Raw genomic sequence first — 24,606 nt, 5'->3', positions numbered from 1 at the left:
TATTTGCATGCAGTCATTATACAGATTACTGAAATTACCAATTAGTGGCAAAGTCAATTGAGGGATAATGTCCAGTATGGATCATCGGCTAATAGATCACTTACTTCATAAGGTTAATACTTGCAGATTAAAGTGATCCTGCAAAAGAATCTTGATTTTTCTTAATTTCTGTTCCACCAACATATAAAGATCTGCTGTTCTCCTATAGGCCCCTGGGAGTAGGGGCCCAGTTTAAGCCTCTATGTATTATACTTTGGTTTCAGGTATTATATGTCATATAATATATCATATTCTTTCAGTTGACTAATACATTTGTATATTGATTTTGTGTGTCACATGGTGCATGGACGTTGCTAACACTACAGTAAATAAAAACTAATAATCCTTCCAATAACCTAAAACATAAAAAGATCACTAATCATAAAAAAGGGGGAGGTTCTTTACATCCCTGTTCACATGAGTTTGTAGTAAGACAAGTGGGCAGTGGATGGCATAATGTTTGTGCCCATTGGAGTACCCAAAATTATTGTGATATCCATAGATCCCAGTGACTTATCTCTTTTAGTTCTTCAGATGAGGATTACTCTTGAGTTTCCTTCACTCTTACCGATTCCAGGAGATTTCTGCGACATTGTCTTTTCATGTTGTTATTCTGCTCTCAGATGACCATATCCTATTTACACCACCAGCCCACCATCATCCTTGCTGCCCCTACTACCAGCAAGGCCTACACATACACAACCCATGATCCCCAAAAAATCAGTAATTTTTGGGGGGCTTTTCATAGAAAAGCTTTTTCTTTTTCCCTATTTTGAGACAACAATCCTGTTGCAACTCCTAAATAGGGATAATTTTTGCAACGCTTGGAAAAGTCCATGGCGTCTTCACTTGCCAGACTAAAAACTGCATTCATTTTTCCTAATTATTTTTTCCACCCACATAAAGATCTCCTGTTCTACTATAGGCCCCTGGGAGTAGTAGGAGCCCAGTTTTAGACTCTATATATTAAACTTTAGTTTCAGGTATTATATATGTCTCAAACTCTTTTAGTTAACTAATGCATTTTTATATTATCACACGGTGCATGGAAGTTGATGGCACTACAGTATATAAAAACGAACAATCCTTCCAATAACATAAAACATAAAAAGAATACTAATAATATGAAGGAGGTTCTTTACATCCCTATTCACACAAATTAATAGTAATATTACTTTCCCACAGAGGTACAGATACAGACAAGTGGGCAGTGGATGGCAAAGTGTTCGTGCCCATTGCAGTACCCAAAACTCTTGTGATATCCATAGATCACAGTTATGAAAGGGGTACTCTGGCCCTAAGACATTTTATCCCCTATCCAAAGGATAGAGGATAAGATGTCTGACCATGGGGATCCCGCCGCTGGGGACCCCCGCAATCTTGCTTTCAGCATGCCGCGCTGGCAGCTCACAAACTGTCGAACACGGGGCCGGAGTATCATGACATCATGACTCCGCTCCCGTGTGACGCCAGTGTGATCAGCACCCGGCAGTTTGTGAGCTGGCAGCGCGGCATGCAGCTCAAAGATGTGGGTGCCCAATGCAAAATTGCGGGGGTCCCCAGTGGCGGGACCCCCGCGGTCAGACATCTTATCCCCTATCCTTTGAATAAGGGATAAGATGTCTTAGGGCCGGACTAGTACCCCTTTAACTAAAGGATTATTCTTGAGTTTCTTCTCTTCTTACCCATCTTTTAAAACTTTTGCTAACAGAATATGTTCCAGGAGTGGAGATTACTGCCAGATTGTCTCTTCATGTTGTAATTCTGCTCTAAGGACCATATCCTGTATATGTCCCACCTGGTGTCCATCACAAGGGACGTTCACAATCCCCTTAATGGTTTGTGATCCTATAATTGTACAGACTGACGTCACAAAAGTTCAAGAAAGCAAAGGATAATTAAGATGAAAAGAGCCAAGAAAAGATCATTTTGAGAGTCTTGATATCTACACACACCCTCGATCTATTGTGGTAGAATGGTCTTCGTCTGTCTTATGGTACAAGTCTGTTATGTAGAGAAATCCTATTCACTTTTTAATGTAAACATTCTAGATCTCTGCTTTGTTTACTATAATGTGGACTATAATGTTTTCTATATTGAAAGTACTATTCATCAGATGTGTCATAAATGTGTGATTGAGGGGGGTCTCACCGGACCCTCAATGATCACAAAAACAAATGTGTTTCATTCTGTGGCTCCATTAACTAGATTGACTCCAGGTCTGTGTATTATGGTTTATGGTTCTGAACTGTTCAATCTTTTGTCGGAATCTGCCAGAAGTCGCATTAGGCAATGGGACAGTGTTTATGTCCGCGGCATATTGTCTCCTGAGGAAGTCTCTGTTTAGTAGCGAAACATGTTGGGTTCTTACTTAGTCCTTATGGTATTCAGTGACTTCCCTCCTGTACAGGGCTTTGTGCCATATAAAGATTTATCATGTTCCACCTTTGTGTTTGCATTTATGCTTTGCATTTTATGAACTTGTTATTGCTTTATAAATAAATTATATATATATATATATATATATACATATATGTATATATAGATATATATGTTACGCCGAGCGCTCCGGGTCCCCGCTCCTCCCCGGAGCGCTCGCTACACTCTCGTTACTGCAGCGCCCCGGTCAGATCCGCTGACCGGGTGCGCTGCGATACCGCCTCCAGCCGGGATGCGATTCGCGATGCGGGTGGCGCCCGCTCGCGATGCGCACCCCGGCCCCCGTACCTGACTCGCTCTCCGTCGGTCCTGTCCCGGCGCGCGCGGCCCCGCTCCCTAGGGCGCGCGCGCGCCGGGTCTCTGCGATTTAAAGGGCCACTGCGCCGCTGATTGGCGCAGTGGTTCTAATTAGTGTGTTCACCTGTGCACTTCCTATGTATACCTCACTTCCCCTGCACTCCCTCGCCGGATCTTGTTGCCCTTGTGCCTAGTGAAAGCGTTCCCTTGTGTGTTCCTAGCCTGTGTTTCTGACCTCTTGCCGTTGCCCCTGACTACGATCCTTGCTGCCTGCCCCGACCTTCTGCTACGTCCGACCTTGCTTCTGTCTACTCCCTTGTACCGCGCCTATCTTCAGCAGTCAGAGAGGTTGAGCCGTTGCTAGTGGATACGACCTGGTCACTACCGCCGCAGCAAGACCATCCCGCTTTGCGGCGGGCTCTGGTGAATACCAGTAGTGACTTAGAACCGGTCCACTAGCACGGTCCACGCCAATCCCTCTCTGGCACAGAGGATCCACCTCCTGCCAGCCGGCATCGTGACAGTAGATCCGGCCATGGATCCCGCTGAAGTTCCTCTGCCAGTTGTCGCCGACCTCACCACGGTGGTCGCCCAGCAGTCACAACAGATAGCGCAACAAGGCCACCAGCTGTCTCAACTGACCGTGATGCTACAGCAGCTACTACCACAGCTTCAGCAATCATCTCCTCTGCCAGCTCCTGCACCTCCTCCGCAGCGAGTGGCCGCCTCAGGCCTACGACTATCCTTGCCGGATAAATTTGATGGGGACTCTAAGTTTTGCCGTGGCTTTCTTTCACAATGTTCCCTGCACTTGGAGATGATGTCGGACCAGTTTCCTACTGAAAGGTCTAAGGTGGCTTTCGTAGTCAGCCTTCTGTCTGGAAAAGCTCTGTCATGGGCCACACCGCTCTGGGACCGCAATGACCCCGTCACTGCCTCTGTACACTCCTTCTTCTCGGAAATTCGAAGTGTTTTTGAGGAACCTGCCCGAGCCTCTTCTGCTGAGACTGCCCTGCTGAACCTGGTCCAGGGTAATTCTTCCGTTGGCGAGTACGCCGTGCAATTCCGTACTCTTGCTTCAGAACTTTCCTGGAATAATGAGGCCCTCTGCGCGACCTTTAAAAAAGGCCTATCCAGCAACATTAAAGATGTTCTGGCCGCACGAGAAATTCCTGCTAACCTACATGAACTCATTCATCTAGCCACTCGCATTGACATGCGTTTTTCCGAAAGGCGTCAGGAGCTCCGCCAGGATATGGACTTTGTTCGCACGAGGCGTTTTTTCTCCCCGGCTCCTCTCTCCTCTGGTTCTCTGCAATCCGTTCCTGTGCCTTCCGCCGTGGAGGCTATGCAAGTTGACCGGTCTCGCCTGACACCTCAAGAGAGGACACGACGCCGCATGGAGAATCTCTGCCTGTACTGTGCCGGTACCGAACACTTCCTGAAGGATTGTCCTATCCGTCCTCCCCGCCTGGAAAGACGTACGCTGACTCCGCACAAAGGTGAAACAGTCCTTGATGTCAACTCTGCTTCTCCACGTCTTACTGTGCCTGTGCGGATATCTGCCTCTACCTTCTCCTTCTCCACTAAGGCCTTCTTGGACTCCGGATCTGCAGGAAACTTTATTTTGGCCTCTCTCATCAACAGGTTCAACATCCCAGTGACCAGTCTCGCCAGTCCTCTCCAATTGCACTTCCGAAATTCTCCTTGGACTACCCTGGCTTCAACACCATTCCCCAACCCTGGATTGGTCCACAGGGGAGATCAAGAGTTGGGGTCCCTCTTGTTTCAAGGACTGCCTTAAACCGGTTCCCAGTACTCCCTGCCATGACCCTGTGGTTCCCCCTGTAACCGGTCTCCCTAAGGCCTATATGGACTTTGCTGATGTGTTTTGCAAAAAACAAGCTGAGACTCTACCTCCTCACAGGCCTTATGACTGTCCTATTGACCTCCTCCCGGGCACTACTCCACCCCGGGGCAGAATTTATCCTCTGTCCGCCCCAGAGACTCTTGCTATGTCTGAGTACATCCAGGAAAATTTAAAAAAGGGGTTTATCCGCAAATCCTCCTCTCCTGCCGGAGCTGGATTTTTCTTTGTGTCCAAAAAAGATGGCTCCCTACGTCCTTGCATTGACTACCGAGGTCTTAATAAAATCACGGTAAAAAACCGCTACCCTCTACCTCTTATCTCTGAACTCTTTGATCGCCTCCAAGGTGCCCACATCTTTACCAAACTGGACTTAAGAGGTGCTTATAATCTCATCCGCATCAGGGAGGGGGATGAATGGAAAACGGCATTTAACACTAGAGATGGACACTTTGAGTATCTGGTCATGCCCTTTGGCCTGTGCAACGCCCCTGCCGTCTTCCAAGACTTTGTTAATGAAATTTTTCGTGATCTCTTATATTCCTGTGTTGTTGTGTATCTGGACGATATTCTGATTTTTTCTGCCAACCTAGAAGAACACCGCCAGCATGTCCGCATGGTTCTTCAGAGACTTCGTGACAATCAACTTTATGCCAAAATGGAGAAATGTTTGTTTGAATGTCAATCTCTTCCTTTCCTAGGATACTTGGTCTCTGGCCAGGGACTACAAATGGATCCAGACAAACTCTCTGCCGTCTTAGATTGGCCACGCCCCTCCGGACTCCGTGCTATCCAACGTTTTTTGGGGTTCGCCAATTATTACAGACAATTTATTCCACATTTTTCCACCATTGTGGCTCCTATCGTGGCTTTAACCAAGAAGAATGCCAATCCTAAGTCCTGGCCTCCTCAAGCGGAAGACGCCTTTAAACGGCTCAAGTCGGCCTTTTCTTCTGCTCCCGTGCTCTCCAGACCTGACCCATCTAAACCCTTCCTATTGGAGGTTGATGCCTCCTCAGTAGGAGCTGGAGCGGTTCTTCTACAAAAAAATTCTTCCGGGCATGCTGTTACCTGTGGTTTTTTTTCTAGGACCTTCTCTCCGGCGGAGAGGAACTACTCCATCGGGGATCGAGAGCTACTGGCCATTAAATTAGCACTTGAGGAATGGAGGCATCTGCTGGAGGGATCTAAATTTCCAGTTATTATTTACACCGATCACAAGAATCTCTCCTATCTCCAGTCTGCCCAACGGCTGAATCCTCGCCAGGCCAGGTGGTCTCTGTTCTTTGCCCGGTTTAATTTTGAAATTCACTTTCGCCCTGCCGATAAGAACATCAGGGCCGATGCTCTCTCTCGTTCCTCGGATGCCTCGGAAGTAGAGCTCTCTCCGCAACACATCATTCCTCCTGACTGCCTGATCTCCACTTCTCCAGCCTCCATCAGGCAAACTCCTCCAGGGAAGACCTTCGTCTCTCCACGCCAACGCCTCGGAATCCTCAAATGGGGTCACTCCTCCCATCTCGCAGGCCATGCGGGCATCAAGAAATCCGTGCAACTCATCTCTCGTCTCTATTGGTGGCCGACTCTGGAGACGGATGTTGTTGATTTTGTGCGGGCCTGCACTGTCTGTGCCCGGGACAAGACTCCTCGCCAGAAGCCTGCTGGTCTCCTTCACCCTCTTCCCCCCCTCCCTACTCCCTTGCCCTCTGGTTTGCCCGCTGTGGATGAAATAACTCGTGATCTTTCCACCATATGGAAAGAGACCCAAAATTCTCTCTTACAGGCTTCATCACGCATGAAGAAGTTTGCTGATAAGAAAAGAAGAGCTCCCCCCATTTTTTCTCCCGGAGACAAGGTATGGCTCTCCGCTAAAAAGAGGGGGAGACCCAAGGGGGGGGGGGGTACTGTTACGCCGAGCGCTCCGGGTCCCCGCTCCTCCCCGGAGCGCTCGCTACACTCTCGTTACTGCAGCGCCCCGGTCAGATCCGCTGACCGGGTGCGCTGCGATACCGCCTCCAGCCGGGATGCGATTCGCGATGCGGGTGGCGCCCGCTCACGATGCGCACCCCGGCCCCCGTACCTGACTCACTCTCCGTCGGTCCTGTCCCGGCGCGCGCGGCCCCGCTCCCTAGGGCGCGCGCGCGCCGGGTCTCTGCGATTTAAAGGGCCACTGCGCCGCTGATTGGCGCAGTGGTTCTAATTAGTGTGTTCACCTGTGCACTTCCTATGTATACCTCACTTCCCCTGCACTCCCTCGCCGGATCTTGTTGCCCTTGTGCCTAGTGAAAGCGTTCCCTTGTGTGTTCCTAGCCTGTGTTTCTGACCTCTTGCCGTTGCCCCTGACTACGATCCTTGCTGCCTGCCCCGACCTTCTGCTACGTCCGACCTTGCTTCTTGTCTACTCCCTTGTACCGCGCCTATCTTCAGCAGTCAGAGAGGTTGAGCCGTTGCTAGTGGATACGACCTGGTCACTACCGCCGCAGCAAGACCATCCCGCTTTGCGGCGGGCTCTGGTGAATACCAGTAGTGACTTAGAACCGGTCCACTAGCACGGTCCACGCCAATCCCTCTCTGGCACAGAGGATCCACCTCCTGCCAGCCGGCATCGTGACAATATATAGATATATATATAGATATATATAAAATTATAAACAGTGTATATAAATATATGTGTGTGTGTGTGTGTGTGTGTGGCCAACTGTCTAAGGCAGTGTTTTCCAACAAGGGTGCCTCCAGCTGTTGCAAAACTACAACTCCCAGCATGCTGGGATTTGTAGTTTTGCAACAGCTGGAGGCACCCTGGGTAGGAAACACTTATCTAAGGTGTATGGCGACCCCTTCTGACTTTCCACCAACAGATGAATGTGATGGATTTGACCAAAGAATTGCATTATATCATTGATTTCTGTCTTGTTAAGGCTTTTGTATCTTTCTTAGGATAGAACTAATAGACAATGAATATAATAAACGTCCATACAGAGTCACAATGTATACAGTGCGTAGTGTCAGCTGGACCGACGCCAAGTAGACAGACCTTGCTCAATGCTAAGCTATGGATGATACTGCAGATAAAGCTCTGCTGATCTATTAATAACCACTTATAACTGGACAAGGCGCGGGACAGGTCTGTAATCTGTGCTGTATCCGACTCTATATTTATATCTCACCAGGAGCCGGTGTCCCTATTGTGGGTGAACGGTCTCTAATGATTAAAATTCCTGGGTCCCTTCTTACTCCTGAAGGGCCTCTGTTTCTATAGATCTGTATATTATAAAAAAAAAAGAAAGAAAATACAGTGACTCCACCAGCAGAATAGTGAGTGCAGCTCTGGAGTATAATACAGGATAAGTAATGTAATGTATGTACACAGTAATCTCACCAGCAGAATAGCGAGTACAGCTCTGGAGTATAATACAGGATATAACTCAGGATCAGTAAAGGATAAGTAATGTAATGTATGTACACAGTGACCTCACCAGCAGAATAGTGAGTACAGCTCTGGAGTATAATACAGGATATAACTCAGGATCAGTACAGGATAAGTAATGTAATGTATGTACACAGTGACCTCACCAGCAGAATAGTGAGTACAGCTCTGGAGTATAATACAGGATATAACTCAGGATCAGTACAGGATAAGTAATGTAATGTATGTACACAGTGACCTCACCAGCAGAATAGTGAGTACAGCTCTGGAGTATAATACAGGATATACCTCAGGATCAGTAAAGGATAAGTAATGTAATGTATGTACACAGTGACCTCACCAGTAGAATAGTGAGTGCAGCTCTGGAGTATAATACAGGATATAACTCAGGATCAGTACAGGATAAGTAATGTAATGTATGTACACAGTGATCTCACCAGTAGAATAGTGAGTGGAGCTCTGGAGTATAATACAGGATATAACTCAGGATCAGTACAGGATAAGTAATGTAATGTATGTACACAGTGACCTCACCAGCAGAATAGTGAGTACAGCTCTGGAGTATAATACAGGATATAACTCAGGATCAATACAGGATAAGTAATGTAATGCATGTACACAGTGACCTCACCAGCAGAATAGTGAGTACAGCTCTGGAGTATAATACAGGATATAACTCAGGATCAGTACAGGATAAGTAATGTAATGTATGTAGACAGTGACCTCACCAGCAGAATAGTGAGTACAGCTCTGGGGTATAATACAGGATATAACTCAGGATCAGTACAGGATAAGTAAGGTAATGTATGTACACAGTGACCTCACCAGTAGAATAGTGAGTACAGCTCTGGGGTATAATACAGGATATAACTCAGGATCAGTACAGGATAAGTAAGGTATGTACACAGTGACTGCACTGTATAAATAAAATGTATTTGATTCATTAATTGTAAGACACTGGACTAGTTTTCGTTTAATGGTGAACTAACTTATTTGCTGAATTGCTCTGGATCAGAGTAATTCTTTTTTTCAGTTTTCTCCATTCGGCCTAGACCGACAGGGAGAAGACTCTGCTGCAGTGGAATTTCCAAGCGACATTTTCCTGCAAAATTCTTGGAATTCCACCGTGAGAAAGTGTTGACTGGGCTGGCGCTGTTTTTGAAAAAAGCTTCCATGTTTTTCTAATTCTGTGCAACCCCTATAAATATAGTAACAAGTGCACAGTACAGTTTTCACTGGCAGGTTTCCCCGTACATCACTCTGGCAGGACATCCTGGTACTTGTAGTTCCACAGTAGTTTCCAAGCTAAGTACCATCTATGTATCCCGCTCAGCACTAATTCCCCTCCCTCGCTCTCATAGATTACACATTGAATAAGAGGATCAGTCCTGCTCCCAGTTTACACAACAAATGTCACAGGATGCTGCCTCTTCTGGAACAGACCAGAACTGTGAGCTGCTGCATGCTGGGAGGGGTAGTCCAGAGGAAGGAACGCTCCACAACCATCAGCTTACCTGCTGCAAGGTGTGAACTACAATTCCCATCATGCAACGGTTAATCCTACCTGAAGCTTCTTGTATTTAAATGTCCTAGACACGTCATACAGACTGAAGATAACTGAGGCGAGAAGAAGCTGCAGCACACAGGTAGGGGCTGCTCATGGGGCGCGGGGTCATACCAAGGGGTCTCTATGCCAAACCTGTCTTAAAGGGACACTACACCTGCAGTCTATCTTCTTATTCTTTGCTATGTAGGTGAATAAAAGCTACTGCTCCCTGTTATCAGCCATATCTGGCAGGGAAGAAAGGGAATGTGATGTTCATGAATAGTAGTGCGTAATACAATGTATAGGTTTGAAGGATATATATATATTTTTTTTTTGTTTGTTTGTTTTTTGTTTTGCAACATGGTAAAATACTTTGTCATTCAATTGCTCACCATTTCCTACTTGCTGTCAATAAATGTGAAAATTCTTGTTTACATCCAGAGGTTGAAATCTTGTATAAACTTAATACTTCTCACAGATGAGAGTTTGTTACAATTGTATCCAGCCTATACAATGCTCTGTGAGCTTAACATCCTGGACTCCAGACTGATACATTGTACATAGCTAGTCCTGCTCTCAGCTGTATCCAGTCTAGACAATGCTCTGTGAGCTTAACATCCTGGACTCCAGACTGATACATTGTACATAGCTAGTCCTGCTCTCAGCTGAGAAGTGATACAATTGTATCCAGTCTAGACAATGCTCTGTGAGCTAAACATACCGGACTCCAGACTGATACATTGTAAATAGCTAGTCCTGCTCTCAGCTGAGAAGATACAATTGTATCCAGTCTAGACAATGCTCTGTGAGCTAAACATCCTGGACTAAAGACTGATACATTGTACATAGCTAGTCCTGCTCTCAGCTGTATCTAGTCTAGACAATGCTCTGTGAGCTAAACATCCTGGACTCCAGACTGATACATTGTACATAGCTAGTCCTGCTCTCAGCTGTGGAGTGATACAATTGTATCCAGTCTAGACAATGCTCTGTGAGCTAAACATCCTGGACTGCAGACTGATACATTGTACATAGCTAGTCCTGCTCTCAGCTGAGAAGTGATACAATTGTATCCAGCCTATACAATGCTCTGTGAGCTAAACATCCTGGATTCCAGACTGATACATTGTACATAGCTAGTCCTGCTCTCAGCTGAGAAGTGATACAATTGTATCCAGTCTAGACAATGCTCTGTGAGCTAAACATCCTGGACTCCAGACTGATACATTGTACATAGCTGGTCCTGCTCTCAGCTGTGGAGTGATACAATTGTATCCAGTCTAGACAATGCTCTGTGAGCTAAACATCCTGGACTCCAGACTGATACATTGTACATAGCTAGTCCTGCTCTCAGCTGAGAAGTGATACAATTGTATCCAGTCTAGACAATGCTCTGTGAGCTAAACATCCTGGACTCCAGACTGATACATTGTACATAGCTAGTCCTGCCCTCAGCTGAGAAGTGATACAACTGTATCCAGTCTAGACAATGCTCTGTGAACTAAACATCCTGGACTCCAGACTGATACATTGTACATAGCTAGTCCTGCTCTCAGCTGAGAAGTGATACAATTGTATCCAGTCTAGACAATGCTCTGTGAGCTAAACATCCTGGACTCCAGACTGATACATTGTACATAGCTAGTCCTGCCCTCAGCTGAGAAGTGATACAACTGTATCCAGTCTAGACAATGCTCTGTGAACTAAACATCCTGGACTCCAGACTGATACATTGCACATTCAATGATACATTGTAACTCCCTGTAAGGACAGGAATAAGATTTGTGTTGCTGGATGCAATGGTAACAATCCCACAGCTGTGAGTTAGTTCAGGATAAATGTTTGTAAGTGAAAAAAGTTTCTATTCAGTAACAGCAAGTCAAGATCTTGAAAACATTAAGGAATTTATTAAGAAAGTGTATCAGACAGTTGCAGAACTTTTCCCTATATGAGGAACGGTCTTCATTTTTGTTTTTATTAGCTCAGCCTGTCACATTATTCCTGTGCGTTCTGTGGGACACGTGAGAGGAAAGTAAATAAACTATGACGGGATCTGTGCGGCCGGGATCTCGCCTGTGTTGCCTTTATTTTATATGACACTTTTTATCTTCAATTTTATTGGGTTTTATTACATTGAGGTGAATAGTGCCTGGTAGGATGAGTGATGCAAATGGTGAACCCGTCCACACATGGGTCACTTTGTCCCAACCAGCGGTCGCATGGGCACCACTTCATCACAATGATTAAAGGGGTACTCCGCAAGCGGAAATTCAGGAGTGTGAATGGGAGTGTGGAATCCAATAGAAGTCTATGGGCTTTAATTTGAGGCGGAATTCCACAAGCGGAAATTTTGCCGTATGAATAGGCCCTCTGGGATGGACAGTGGAGTCTGGAGGAGTCTGGATTGTGATAGAGGGGCATGGAGGAGGACAGAAGAGTCTAAAAGAGACAGAGAGGTCTAGAATGGGACAGAGGGGCATGGAGGAGGACAGAAGAGTCTAAAAGAGACAGAGAGGTCTGGAATGGGACAGAGGGACATGAAGAGGACAGAAGAGTCTAAAAGAGACAGAGGTCTGGAATGGGACAGAGGGGCATGGAGGAGAACAGAAGAGTCTAAAAGAGACAGAGAGGTCTAGAATGGGACAGAGGGGCATGGAGGAGGACAGAAGAGTCTAAAAGAGACAGAGAGGTATGGAATGGGACAGAGGGGCATGAAGAGGACAGAAGAGTCTAAAAGAGACAGAGAGGTCTGGAATGGGACAGAGGGGCATGGAGGAGAACAGAAGAGTCTAAAAGAGACAGAGAGGTGTGGAATGGGACAGAGGGGCATGGAGGAGGACAGAAGAGTCTAAAAGAGACAGAGAGGTGTGGAATGGGACAGAGGGGCATGGAGGAGGACAGAAGAGTCTAAAAGAGATAGAGAGGTCTGGAATGGGACAGAGGGGCATGAAGGAGGACAGAAGAGTCTAAAAGAGACAGAGAGGTCTGGAATGGGACAGAGGGGCATGAAGGAGGACAGAAGAGTCTAAAAGAGACAGAGAGGTCTGGAATGGGACAGAGGGGCATGTAGGAGGACAGAAGAGTCTAAAAGAGACAGAGAGGTCTGGAATGGGACAGAGGGGCATGGAGGAGGACAGAAAAGTCTGGAGGAAACAGGAATCTGGAAGAGGACAGAGGAGTCTGGAAAAACAGAGGAGTCTGGAGAGGACACAGGAGCGGGTGAGGGTGAGAAGGTCAAGGATGGGGGGATGAGGGTGAGAAGGTCAAGGATGGGGGTGAGGGTGAGAAGGTCAAGGAAGGGGGGATGAGGGTGAGAAGGTCAAGGATGGGGGGTGAGGGTGAGAAGATCAAGGATGGGGGATAAGGGTGAGAAGATCAAGGATGGTGGGGCGAGGGTGAGAAGATCAAGGATGGGGGGGCGAGGGTGAGAAGATCAAGGATGGGGGGGCGAGGGTGAGAAGATCAAGGATGGGGGGGCGAGGGTGAGAAGATCAAGGATGGGGGGGCGAGGGTGAGAAGATCAAGGATGGGGGGCGAGGGTGAGAAGATCAAGGATGGGGGGGCGAGGGTGAGAAGATCAAGGATGGGGGTGCAAGGGTGAGAAGATCAAGGATGGGGGGGCGAGGGTGAGAAGATCAAGGATGGGGGGGCAAGGGTGAGAAGATCAAGGATGGGGGGGCGAGGGTGAGAAGATCAAGGATGGTGGGGCGAGGGTGAGAAGATCAAGGATGGGGGGGGCGAGGGTGAGAAGATCAAGGATGGGGGGCGAGGGTGAGAAGATCGAGGATGGGGGGGCGAGGGTGAGAAGATCAAGGATGGGGGGGCGAGGGTGAGAAGATCCAGGATGGGGGGGCAAGGGTGAGAAGATCAAGGATGGTGGGGCGAGGGTGAGAAGATCAAGGATGGGGGGGCGAGGGTGAGAAGATCAAGGATGGGGGGGGCGAGGGTGAGAAGATCAAGGATGGGGGGGCAAGGGTGAGAAGATCAAGGATGGTGGGGCGAGGGTGAGAAGATCAAGGATGGGGGGGCGAGGGTGAGAAGATCAAGGATGGGGGGGCGAGGGTGAGAAGATCAAGGATGGGGGGGCGAGGGTGAGAAGATCAAGGATGGGGGGGCAAGGGTGAGAAGATCAAGGATGGGGGGGCGAGGGTGAGAAGATCAAGGATGGGGGGGCAAGGGTGAGAAGATCAAGGATGGGGGGGCAAGGGTGAGAAGATCAAGGATGGGGGGGGCAAGGGTGAGAAGATCAAGGATGGGGGGGCGAGGGTGAGAAGATCAAGGATGGGGGGGCGAGGGTGAGAAGATCAAGGATGGTGGGGCGAGGGTGAGAAGGTCAAGGATGGGGGGGCGAGGGTGAGAAGATCAAGGATGGTGGGGCGAGGGTGAGAAGATCAAGGATGGGGGGGCGAGGGTGAGAAGATCAAGGATGGGGGGCGAGGGTGAGAAGATCAAGGATGGGGGGCGAGGGTGAGAAGATCGAGGATGGGGGGGCGAGGGTGAGAAGATCAAGGATGGGGGGGCAAGGGTGAGAAGATCAAGGATGGTGGGGCGAAGGTGAGAAGATCAAGGATGGGGGGGGCGAGGGTGAGAAGATCAAGGATGGGGGGGCGAGGGTGAGAAGATCAAGGATGGGGGGGCAAGGGTGAGAAGATCAAGGATGGTGGGGCGAGGGTGAGAAGATCAAGGATGGGGGGGCGAGGGTGAGAAGATCAAGGATGGGGGGGCGAGGGTGAGAAGATCAAGGATGGGGGGGCGAGGGTGAGAAGATCAAGGATGGGGGGGCAAGGGTGAGAAGATCAAGGATGGGGGGGCGAGGGTGAGAAGATCAAGGATGGGGGGGCAAGGGTGAGAAGATCAAGGATGGGGGGGCGAGGGTGAGAAGATCAAGGATGGGGGGGCGAGAGTGAGAAGATCAAGGATGGTGGGGCGAGGGTGAGAAGATCAAGGATGGTGGGGCGAGGGTGAGAAGATCAAGGATGGGGGGGCGAGGGTGAGAAGATCAAGGATGGTGGGGCGAGGGTGAGAAGATCAAGGATGGTGGGGCGAGGGTGAGAAGGTCAAGGATAGGGGGCAGGGGTGAGAAGGTCAAGGATAGGGGCAAAGGTAAAACCTGTCCAGAGGAAAAGTTGCCCAGTTGCCCATAGCAACCAATTAGATCGCTGCTTTCATTTTTGAAAAGGCCTCTGAAAAATGAAAGAAGTGATCTGATTGGTTGCTATGGGAAACTAAGCAGCTTTTCCTCTGGACAGGTCTTGATAAATCTCCCCCATGGTGTCTGGATAAGACAGAAAAGTCTAGAGCAGATAAAGATGTTTGAAGCGCGTTCTAGAAATGCAGAATAGACCTCAAAATTAAAGGGGTACTCCACTGGAAAAAAAAATATTTTAAATCAACTGGTGCCAGAAATGTAAACAGATTTGTAAATGACTTCTTTCTTAATCCTTCCAGTACTTTTCAGCTGCTATATGCTCCACAGGAAGTTCTTTTCTTTTTGAATTTCCTTTTTGACTGACCACAGTGCTCTCTGCTGACATCTCTGTCCATGTCAGGAACTGTCCAGAGCAGGAGAGGTTTTCTATGGGGATTTTCTCCTACTCTGGACAGTTCCTGACATGGACAGAGGTGTCAAACAGAGAGCACTGTGGTCAGAAAGAAAATTCAAAAAGAAAAAAAAACTTCCTGTGGAGCATACAGCAGCTGATAAGTACTGGATGGATTAAGACTTTTTAATAGAAGTAATTTACAAATCTGTTTAACTTTCTGGCACCAGTTGATTTACATTTTTTTTTCCCACCGGAGTACCCCTATAATTTAGACCCCAAACGTAAATTCAGATCCCGAACCAGACCTCAGAATAAATTATTCTATACCCAGCTTTTCCAGACACCTGAATGGTGAACCTATCTAGTTATGCAGCAATGCTACTACATTTGGCTCCCAAATCTGCCAGCTTTTGCTAGTTCAATTCAGGAATCTGGCAAAGCTGGGTTGTACGCCTGTACTAGAAATGCTCCTTCACCCCCTATCCCTTATAGCGGTGGTCTTCAACCTGCGGACCTCCAGCTGTTGCAAAACTACAACTCCCAGCATGCCCGGACAGCCAACGGCTGTCCGGGCATGCTGGGAGTTGTAGTTTCGCAACATCTGGAGGTCCGCAGGTTGAAGACCACTGCTTTATAGAGTTGCTGATTTAGCAGCCATAATACCAAGAGCCGTAGTAGGGGGGGGGGGGAGGGGCTCTTAGGTGCCAGCGACAACTGCCAACCTTCCGTATTTAATAACGCGGCCTCTTTATCGCAGTTAATACAATTACATTTCTCATTATAAATCCTCAATAGGAGACATGACCGCGCAGAGTCTGGCGCTGGCCCCGGCCAGCCGCTCTGTAAGTGAATTAACCCCTTTCCAGATCCAGACGAATAATTTTCTGCAAGCGACATAATTAGCGGCGTGTAAATCTCCGGCCGAACGACCTAATACAGTTGTCTTTTTCATCTTCTGCTGTAGACAAAGATCTCTTTCCTATCTAAAAGTAAATTTGCAATGTTAAAAAATGTGAACAGGATGTTAGGAAAGAGGAAAAGTTGCCCAGTTGCCCATAGCAACCAATCAGATCGCTGCTTTCATTTTTAACAAAATGAAAGAAGCAATCTGATTGGTTGCTATGGGCAACTGGGCAACTTTCTTTTTGCACAGGTTTTGATAAATCTCCCCCATTATGTGTGGGAAAATATTCAGTACCCACTTGGTGCGTAGGAGTCCAGTGGGCGGTCCTATTCAGTGACTGACAGTTATTTACCCAGTAGGACCGCCTACTTGACTCCTATGCACAAAGTGAGTTTAAATTTAGAGCAATAAATGAGGGGTTATACGAAATATTTTCTCACATATATGTATATCATTCTGCTCGGCTCCTCCTGGTCAACATGCCTTCCTATGAATTATTCAGCCTTTTCAGCACAACAGTTTACCTTTAAATGGCCGTACACTGTAAGAAATCTCCACCAATCAATAGGATTATCCATGCAGAAAGTCATTACAATGTATATTACTGTATAGTTATACCCCTCCACTACAGCTCTATCTGTATACTGCTGCTATCGCTATGGGATCAGGGTATATAGTAGTTATACACCTCTCCTCCAGCTCTATCTCTATGGGATCAGGATATATAGTAGTTATACACCTCCCCTCCCAGCTCTATCTGTATACTTCTACTATCTCTATGGGATCAGGATATGTAGTAGTTGTACACCTCCCCTCCCAGCTCTATCTGTATACTGCTGCAGCTATCGCTATAGGATCAGGATATATAGTAGTTGTACACCTCCCCTCCCAGCTCTATCTGTATACTTCTACTATCTCTATGGGATCAGGATATATAGTAGTTGTACACCGCCCCTCCCAGCTCTATCTGTATACTACTGCAGCTATCGCTATGGGATCAGGATATATAGTAGTTGTACACCTCCCCTCCCAGCTCTATCTGTATACTGCTGTTATCTCTATGGGATCAGGATATATAGTAGTTATACACCTCCCCTCCAGCACTATCTGTATACTGCTGTTGTCTCTATGGGATCAGGATATATAGTAGTTATACACCTCCCCTCCAACGCCATCTGTATACTGCTGCTGCTATCTGTATGGGATCAGTTTATATAGTAGTTATACCCCACACCTCCAGCTCTATCTATAAACTGTTACGCCGAGCGCTCCGGGTCCCTGCTCCTCCCCGGAGCGCTCACGGTGTCTCTCTCCCTGCAGCGCCCCGGTCAGTCCCGCTGACCGGGAGCGCTGCACTGACATGGCCGTCGGGGATGCGATTCGCACAGCGGGACGCGCCCGCTCGCGAATCGCATCCCAAGTCACTTACCCGTCCCGGTCCCCTGCTGTCATGTGCTGGCGCGCGCGGCTCCGCTCTCTAGGGCGCGCGCGCGCCAGCTCTCTGAGACTTAAAGGGCCAGTGCACCAATGATTGGTGCCTGGCCCAATTAGCTTAATTGGCTTCCACCTGCTCCCTGGCTATATCTGCTCACTGCCCCTGCACTCCCTTGCCGGATCTTGTTGCCTTGTGCCAGTGAAAGCGTTTAGTGTTGTCCAAAGCCTGTGTTACCTGAACTCCTGCTATCCATCTTGACTATGAACCTTGCCGCCTGCCCCGACCTTCTGCTACGTCTGACCTTGCCTCTGCCTAGTCCTTCTGTCCCACGCCTTCTCAGCAGTCAGCGAGGTTGAGCCGTTGCTAGTGGATACGACCTGGTTGCTACTGCCGCAGCAAGACCATCCCGCTTTGCGGCGGGCTCTGGTGAACACCAGTAGCCTCTTAGAACCGGTCCACCAGCACGGTCCACGCCAATCCCTCGCTGACACAGAGGATCCACTACCTGTAAGCCGAATCGTGACAGTAGATCCGGCCATGGATCCCGCTGAGGTGCCACTGCCAAGTCTCGCTGACCTTACCACGGTGGTCGCTCAGCAATCGCAGCAAATTGCCCAACAAGGACAGCAGCTGTCGCAGTTGACCGCCACGTTACAGCAACTTCTGCCTCTGCTACAGCAGCAACCATCTCCTCCGCCAGCTCCTGCACCTCCTCCGCAGCGAGTGGCCGCCCCTAGCCTCCGCTTGTCCCTGCCGGACAAATTTGATGGGGACTCTAGACTCTGCCGTGGATTTCTGTCTCAATGTTCCCTGCATATGGAGATGTTGTCGGACTTGTTTCCTACAGAACGGTCTAAGGTGGCGTTCGTAGTGAGCCTTCTTTCAGGAAAGGCCTTGTCTTGGGCCACACCGCTCTGGGACCGCAATGATCCTGCCACAGCCACAGTCCAGTCCTTCTTCGCTGAAGTCCGCAGTGTCTTCGAGGAACCAGCCCGAGCTTCTTCTGCCGAGACTGCCCTGCTGAACCTGGTCCAGGGTAATTCTTCTGTGGGCGAGTACGCCATCCAATTTCGTACTCTTGCTTCCGAATTATCATGGAATAACGAGGCTCTCTGCGCGACCTTTAAAAAAGGCCTATCCAGTAGCATCAAGGATGTGCTGGCCGCACGAGAGATTCCTGCCAACCTGCAAGAACTTATCCATTTGGCCACCCGCATTGACATGCGTTTTTCTGAGAGACATCAGGAGCTCCGCCAGGAAAAAGACCTAGATCTCTGGGCACCTCTCCTACAGTATCCTTTGCAATCTACGCCTGTGCCTCCCGCCGAGGAGGCCATGCAAGTGGATCGGTCTCGCCTGACCCAGGAAGAGAGGAATCGCCGTAGGGAAGAAAATCTTTGTCTGTACTGTGCCAGTACCGAGCATTTCTTGGTGGATTGCCCTATTCGTCCTCCACGTCTAGGAAACGCACGCACGCACCCTGCTCACGTGGGTGTGACGTCTCTTGGTTCAAAGTCTGCTTCTCCACGTCTCACGGTGCCCGTGCGGATTTCTCCTTCAGCCAATTCCTCCCTCTCAGCCGTGGCCTGCTTGGACTCTGGTGCCTCTGGGAATTTCATTTTGGAGTCTTTGGTGAATAAGTTCTGCATCCCGGTGACCCGTCTCGTCAAGCCGCTCTACATTTCCGCGGTCAACGGAGTTAGATTGGATTGCACCGTGCGTTACCGCACAAAACCCCTCTTAATGTGCATTGGACCCCACCACAAAAGGATTGAATTTTTCGTCCTTCCCAACTGCACCTCTGAGGTCCTCCTCGGTCTGCCATGGCTCCAGCTTCATTCTCCCACCCTTGACTGGACCACCGGGGAGATCAAGAACTGGGACTCTGCTTGCCACAAGAAATGCCTCTCCCCCCCTCCCAGTCCCGTCAGGCAAGCCTCTGTGCCTCCTCATGGCTCCCGTCCTGGTGTCACCCTGCCCCGTGCCAAGCTTCACCCTCTGCCCTCCCTCCCCATTCCCACTCCTGCTGTACTGCCTGCCATTGAGGAAACCCTCCATTCTTTCCCGGTGTCCTCGTCCCAGGTAAAGCAGTTGTCGGACAAAAAAAGGGGGAGACCTAAGGGGGGGGGGGGGTACTGTTACGCCGAGCGCTCCGGGTCCCTGCTCCTCCCCGGAGCGCTCACGGTGTCTCTCTCCCTGCAGCGCCCCGGTCGGTCCCGCTGACCGGGAGCGCTGCACTGACATGGCCGTCGGGGATGCGATTCGCACAGCGGGACGCGCCCGCTCGCGAATCGCATCCCAAGTCACTTACCCGTCCCGGTCCCCTGCTGTCATGTGCTGGCGCGCGCGGCTCCGCTCTCTAGGGCGCGCGCGCGCCAGCTCTCTGAGACTTAAAGGGCCAGTGCACCAATGATTGGTGCCTGGCCCAATTAGCTTAATTGGCTTCCACCTGCTCCCTGGCTATATCACATCACTGCCCCTGCACTCCCTTGCCGGATCTTGTTGCCTTGTGCCAGTGAATGCGTTTAGTGTTGTCCAAAGCCTGTGTTACCTGAACTCCTGCTATCCATCTTGACTACGAACCTTGCCGCCTGCCCCGACCTTCTGCTACGTCTGACCTTGCCTCTGCCTAGTCCTTCTGTCCCACGCCTTCTCAGCAGTCAGAGAGGTTGAGCCGTTGCTAGTGGATACGACCTGGTTGCTACTGCCGCAGCAAGACCATCCCGCTTTGCGGCGGGCTCTGGTGAACACCAGTAGCCTCTTAGAACCGGTCCACCAGCACGGTCCACGCCAATCCCTCGCTGACACAGAGGATCCACTACCTGTAAGCCGAATCGTGACATAAACTGTTGCTATTTATATGCGATCAGGATATATATATATTAGTTATGCACCTCCCCTCCAGCTCTATCTATATACTGCTGCTATCTCTGTAGGATCAAGATATATAGTAAATATACACCTCCCCTGAGGCTGTTTTAACACTTTTTTTCTACACAAAAAAACACAAGTTTTTTTAATGTATTATGGTCTATTCACACGTACAGGATTCTGCTGCAGATTTATTTAACACAGCATCAAATCTGCACGTTAAACATGTGCAGAATACTGTATGAATAGACCCTAAATGTGATTATTTTTTTTTTTATTGCATGACAATGGCACTATTTCTGCTATTGCACAAATCAATCAGTAAACATGTTCGAAACGCAGTAAAAATACGTTACAAAAATGCTGTGAAACATGTGAACACACCCTGAAGAATGACACCAACCAACATGAGAGTCACATGGGTCTCCCCCTTCTCTCTGCAAAGCCAGAGGATTCATGGGTAAATGTATGCAGCATTAGGAAATCATTTCTGTGATTCTGTGTGAATGAATATGGCTGAACTCTCATGCCTGCCACATCTGCTAAAACAGGTAAGCACAAGGCATACACAAGAACCTCAAGAGCATCTATACGCACTGAGCTCCTACAATAGTTGTAATGTTGCAGACATCTCATGGTATCGTATTGTTTGTAATAATTTCGGCTGTCACTCGGCGGTGGTAAATGACTCTTACTGTGATGTCTCTTGCAGGTGGGGATGGCTGTGGTGAAGAGTGGGTGGCTCTGGAGGCAAAGTAAGTGAAGGTTCCTACCCCAATATGGCTGTGTTACTCTATTGTCAGGGTTGTTGGTGAGGAATATGGGTGCCATAATGTAGAAGGTGGAGCTCTGGTGCTAAATATTCTCCAGAATTCATGTCAAAGAACCATTGGGATCAGAGAGGATGAGCAATCATTATTCCTGGGCGTCAACATTAAAAGGGAACCCATCATATTGAAGGCAGTGGGCATCATGTAATACAGCAGGAGGAGCTGAGCAGGATAATATATATTTGTAAGAAAAGATTCAGTAGCACTAGTAATGTATTAATCTAAACGTCTGCTTGTCCTGGGTCAGGAGTCCAGTGGGCGGTCCCACAAAGAAAGCTGTCCAGCAGGAAGAACTGAGCAGATTGGGATATTTTTTGGGAAAGATTCAGTAGGACTAGTAACTTAGGAGTCCAGTGGGTGGCCCTGTAAAGAAAACTATCTATCACTGATTAAGACTGCCCACAGGACCCTTAAATGGGCACTCTCATTAAAACTAATTTTTCTATTGCACTCCCTATGGTAAATAAAAAAAATCGTTTCAATGTACTTTGTTTAAAAAAATAAAGTTTTCTATGTTTTATTTGTGTTTAAAAAAGCTGCCACTAGGTGTCTCCTACATGTCCAGAGCACATTTCCCCCCATCTCTTGCACAGACTTTGGACTTCTGCTGGCCTGGCAGAAGTCCAAAATCAAGAAATGCTGTATGGAGTGCAGAGGGGTGTGTGTGCAGCCTTATCCAATCATAGCAAATCTCTCACTGAACTACTCTGGGCTGTGTGTAGCAGAATGAGGGAGGAAGTTCTCCCCTGTTTGGCTTCAGATGATGTCACGCCTGCTGGGGAACGCCCCTTCCCAGTCTGTTAATCTGACAGACTGAACAGAAAATAAAGAGCAAAATTGCAACTTAAACTCCCAACATGCCTGGACAGCCGTTTGCTGTGGGGTCTCAAAGGCTTCTCTGCCACGTAAGAAGACCTCAGTATCAATGGTTTATGGTAAGTGGGGGCCCTTCTTATACATTTTGCATTGGGGCCCAAGCATTTCAAGTTATGCTGAGTGGAGATGGTGACACCTACTGGCAGAATGGTAACAAGATAGGCTAGCTAAGGGAGGTGGGACGAAATGGGATAGTCAAGCTATGGGAAGTGGGATGTCCACCAATATAATATGCGCGGCATCCGTATTTTGTATTTTTCTGCTTTGGGTCCTGTTCAGACATTAGGTTTGTGTCTGAACAGTTTCTGTGTTAATGGTCCCTGGGATGGAAAGAGTTAACCTTCCTGATTTCAGCACTGGGAGAATATTTGAGGCCCCTTCCGGTGCTGCTCTGGGGTGGTTATTAGACCTTGGCTCTGACCATGTCTTTTTGATGTAGCAATGTCTGTTTGAGCACATGTCCTGAGTTTTAACCATGGTTATCTGTCCTGTTTGATATGTAGATTTTAGCTTGTCTTGTTTGAGTACCTTTGTCTGGGTTTTATATTTCTGTATTGCACTTGTCTGTTTACCTTAATATATCTTAGTACGTGTTCACATTTTTTCAGTCCTGTTTTGACCTTGTTTGATCCTGGATCTCCTGGGATAGAATCCTGTTCTGAGCCTTGTGCGTTTCCGTCTATCTAGGAGTGAGTGAGTCTTGTGCCTGTACCAGAGTGTATTTAGGATTTTTGTTTCCTCCTAGGCCAGTATCCTGATCACTCAGTGGAGTGCCCACAGGCTAGGAGCCTATTTGGCTTTGGTATTGATGTCCCTCCATTATTGAAGTGGGGCGTCTAGTGTGTTCCTTGTTGAGTTCAGTGTGAACAGTGCTGTTGATTTCCTGATCCGTTTAGTGTTCTGACATTGTTAACCTGTTCATCCCCTGCATCTCCTGGTTTTATCTTCTGTAAACTTATCCTCTTATTTAGTCATGTTCATATATTCATATCTGCCGTTAATCTTGACCCCGGTTTCTGAACTGTATGTTAGTATGCTATATCCTGTCTTGATATACCTGTTTTTTGCTTTATTGTATTGCCGTTATGTTCCTGACTTATTCCCCGACCTTGTACAGTTCCATTTGTTTTGTTGACTTCGTCGCCCATGCACTTTAGCGCAAGGAAAGGACCGACTCCAAGTTGTTGATCCATCGTTTAAGGCAGATGGGAAAGTAGGCAGGGAGAGTGGATTTTAGAGACAGCTAAGGGCTCACTACTCCCTGCCGCCCCCCATTTCATGACAGCGGGGCACTAGTGCAAAATTTGTAACAGGCCCCTTATCTACAATGTGCTATGTGTAATACTGGTGTCTTCTTATGTGGCAAAAGGGCCTTTGGACCTTTTTAGGGCCCAGGTATGACTCAAACCTGTATAACAATGTCCCTGTTTATAATCCCAAATTTATTAGTAATGAGTCAACCACTGACCCCAACACTTCATATCGACACATAACTAATGAGGATTATTCAGCATTGTGTGCGTCACGGTCCTTACTGACCCATAAAAGGATGTCTTTAAACTTGACCAATTAAGTTTTTGAAACCATGGGGCCACCTATATCTCATCTAAAAACTGTATTCACCACAATTGACTATAGGCTCTGCTTTGCGTCGATGGAAGAAGCACTGGTTTGACCTATGGATGGATGGCGGTCTAGTCTATTATCCTGATGAGAGTCGCCGAAACATCGAGGAACGCATACTACTGAAATTTAACTGTGTGAATGTCAGGTCCGGGCAAGAGTGCGGAGGTAAGCCAAAAAATTTTATATAATCTTTAGTACATACTAGTATATACTGTCAGCAGATTTATTATTATATAATGATAGATACCCAGGTTATACCAGCATGGTCCATATCACTATACACAAGAGATATATACCGTATTTATCGGCGTATAACACGCACTTTTTAGGCTAAAATTTTTAGCCTAAAGTATATGTGCGTGTTATACGTCGATACACCCCCAGGAAAGGCAGTCGCTGCCCACTTCTCTCCCCCTGCCTTTCCTGGGGTCTAGAGCCCTGCTGCTGGCCCTTCTCTCCCCCTGGCTATCGGCGCCGCTGCCCATTCTGTCCCCCTGACTATCGGTGCCGGCGCCCCATTGCCGGCGCCGATAGCCAGGGGTAGAGAAGCGGCGCCGACAGCCAGGGGGAGAGAAGGGGCAGCGGCACCCATTGCAGGCGCCGCTGCCCCGTTGCCTCCCCCCATCCCCGGTGGCATAATCACCTGTTGCCGGGGTCGGGTCCGCGCTGCTGCAGGCCTCCGTCGTTGCTATGTGCTGCATGGCGCGGCGCATGACGTCAGAGCGCTGCGCCGTGCATAGCAACGATGCAGGGGACGCACGCCGGAGGCCTGCAGCAGCGCGGACCCGACCCCGGCAACAGGTAATTGTGCCACCGGGGATGAGGGGAGGCAACGGGGCAGCGGCGCCGGCAATGGGTGCCGCTGCCCCTTCTCTCCCCCTGGCTGTCGGCGCCGCTTCTCTCCCC

At 48.4% G+C, this 24,606-nt stretch overlaps 1 protein-coding gene across 8 annotated transcripts in view; it reads left to right on the top strand.

Moving 5' to 3' along the window:
* Nucleotides 1-24,606, top strand: part of PLEKHB1 (pleckstrin homology domain containing B1) — a 113,207-nt gene that overhangs the window by 72,224 nt on the left and 16,377 nt on the right. For 3 of the 8 annotated variants that reach the window (XM_056561212.1, XM_056561211.1, XM_056561208.1), the window contains 2 exons: nucleotides 21,081-21,123; nucleotides 23,713-23,865. In XM_056561212.1, the coding sequence (XP_056417187.1) occupies nucleotides 21,087-21,123; nucleotides 23,713-23,865 (190 nt within the window). In that variant the 5' untranslated portion in view covers nucleotides 21,081-21,086. Of the gene's footprint in view, nucleotides 1-9,546; nucleotides 9,716-16,310; nucleotides 16,606-20,424; nucleotides 20,448-20,681; nucleotides 20,920-21,080; nucleotides 21,124-23,712; nucleotides 23,866-24,606 lie in introns of those variants that run through there. The other 5 variants (XM_056561213.1, XM_056561206.1, XM_056561210.1 and 2 more) reach the window with 5 other exon arrangements.

This window comes from Hyla sarda, chromosome 2, assembly GCF_029499605.1.
Source record: "Hyla sarda isolate aHylSar1 chromosome 2, aHylSar1.hap1, whole genome shotgun sequence".
Lineage (NCBI taxonomy): Eukaryota > Metazoa > Chordata > Amphibia > Anura > Hylidae > Hyla > Hyla sarda.
Note: the sequence above shows the minus strand (reverse complement) of the source record. Positions and strands in the feature narration are given on the sequence as shown.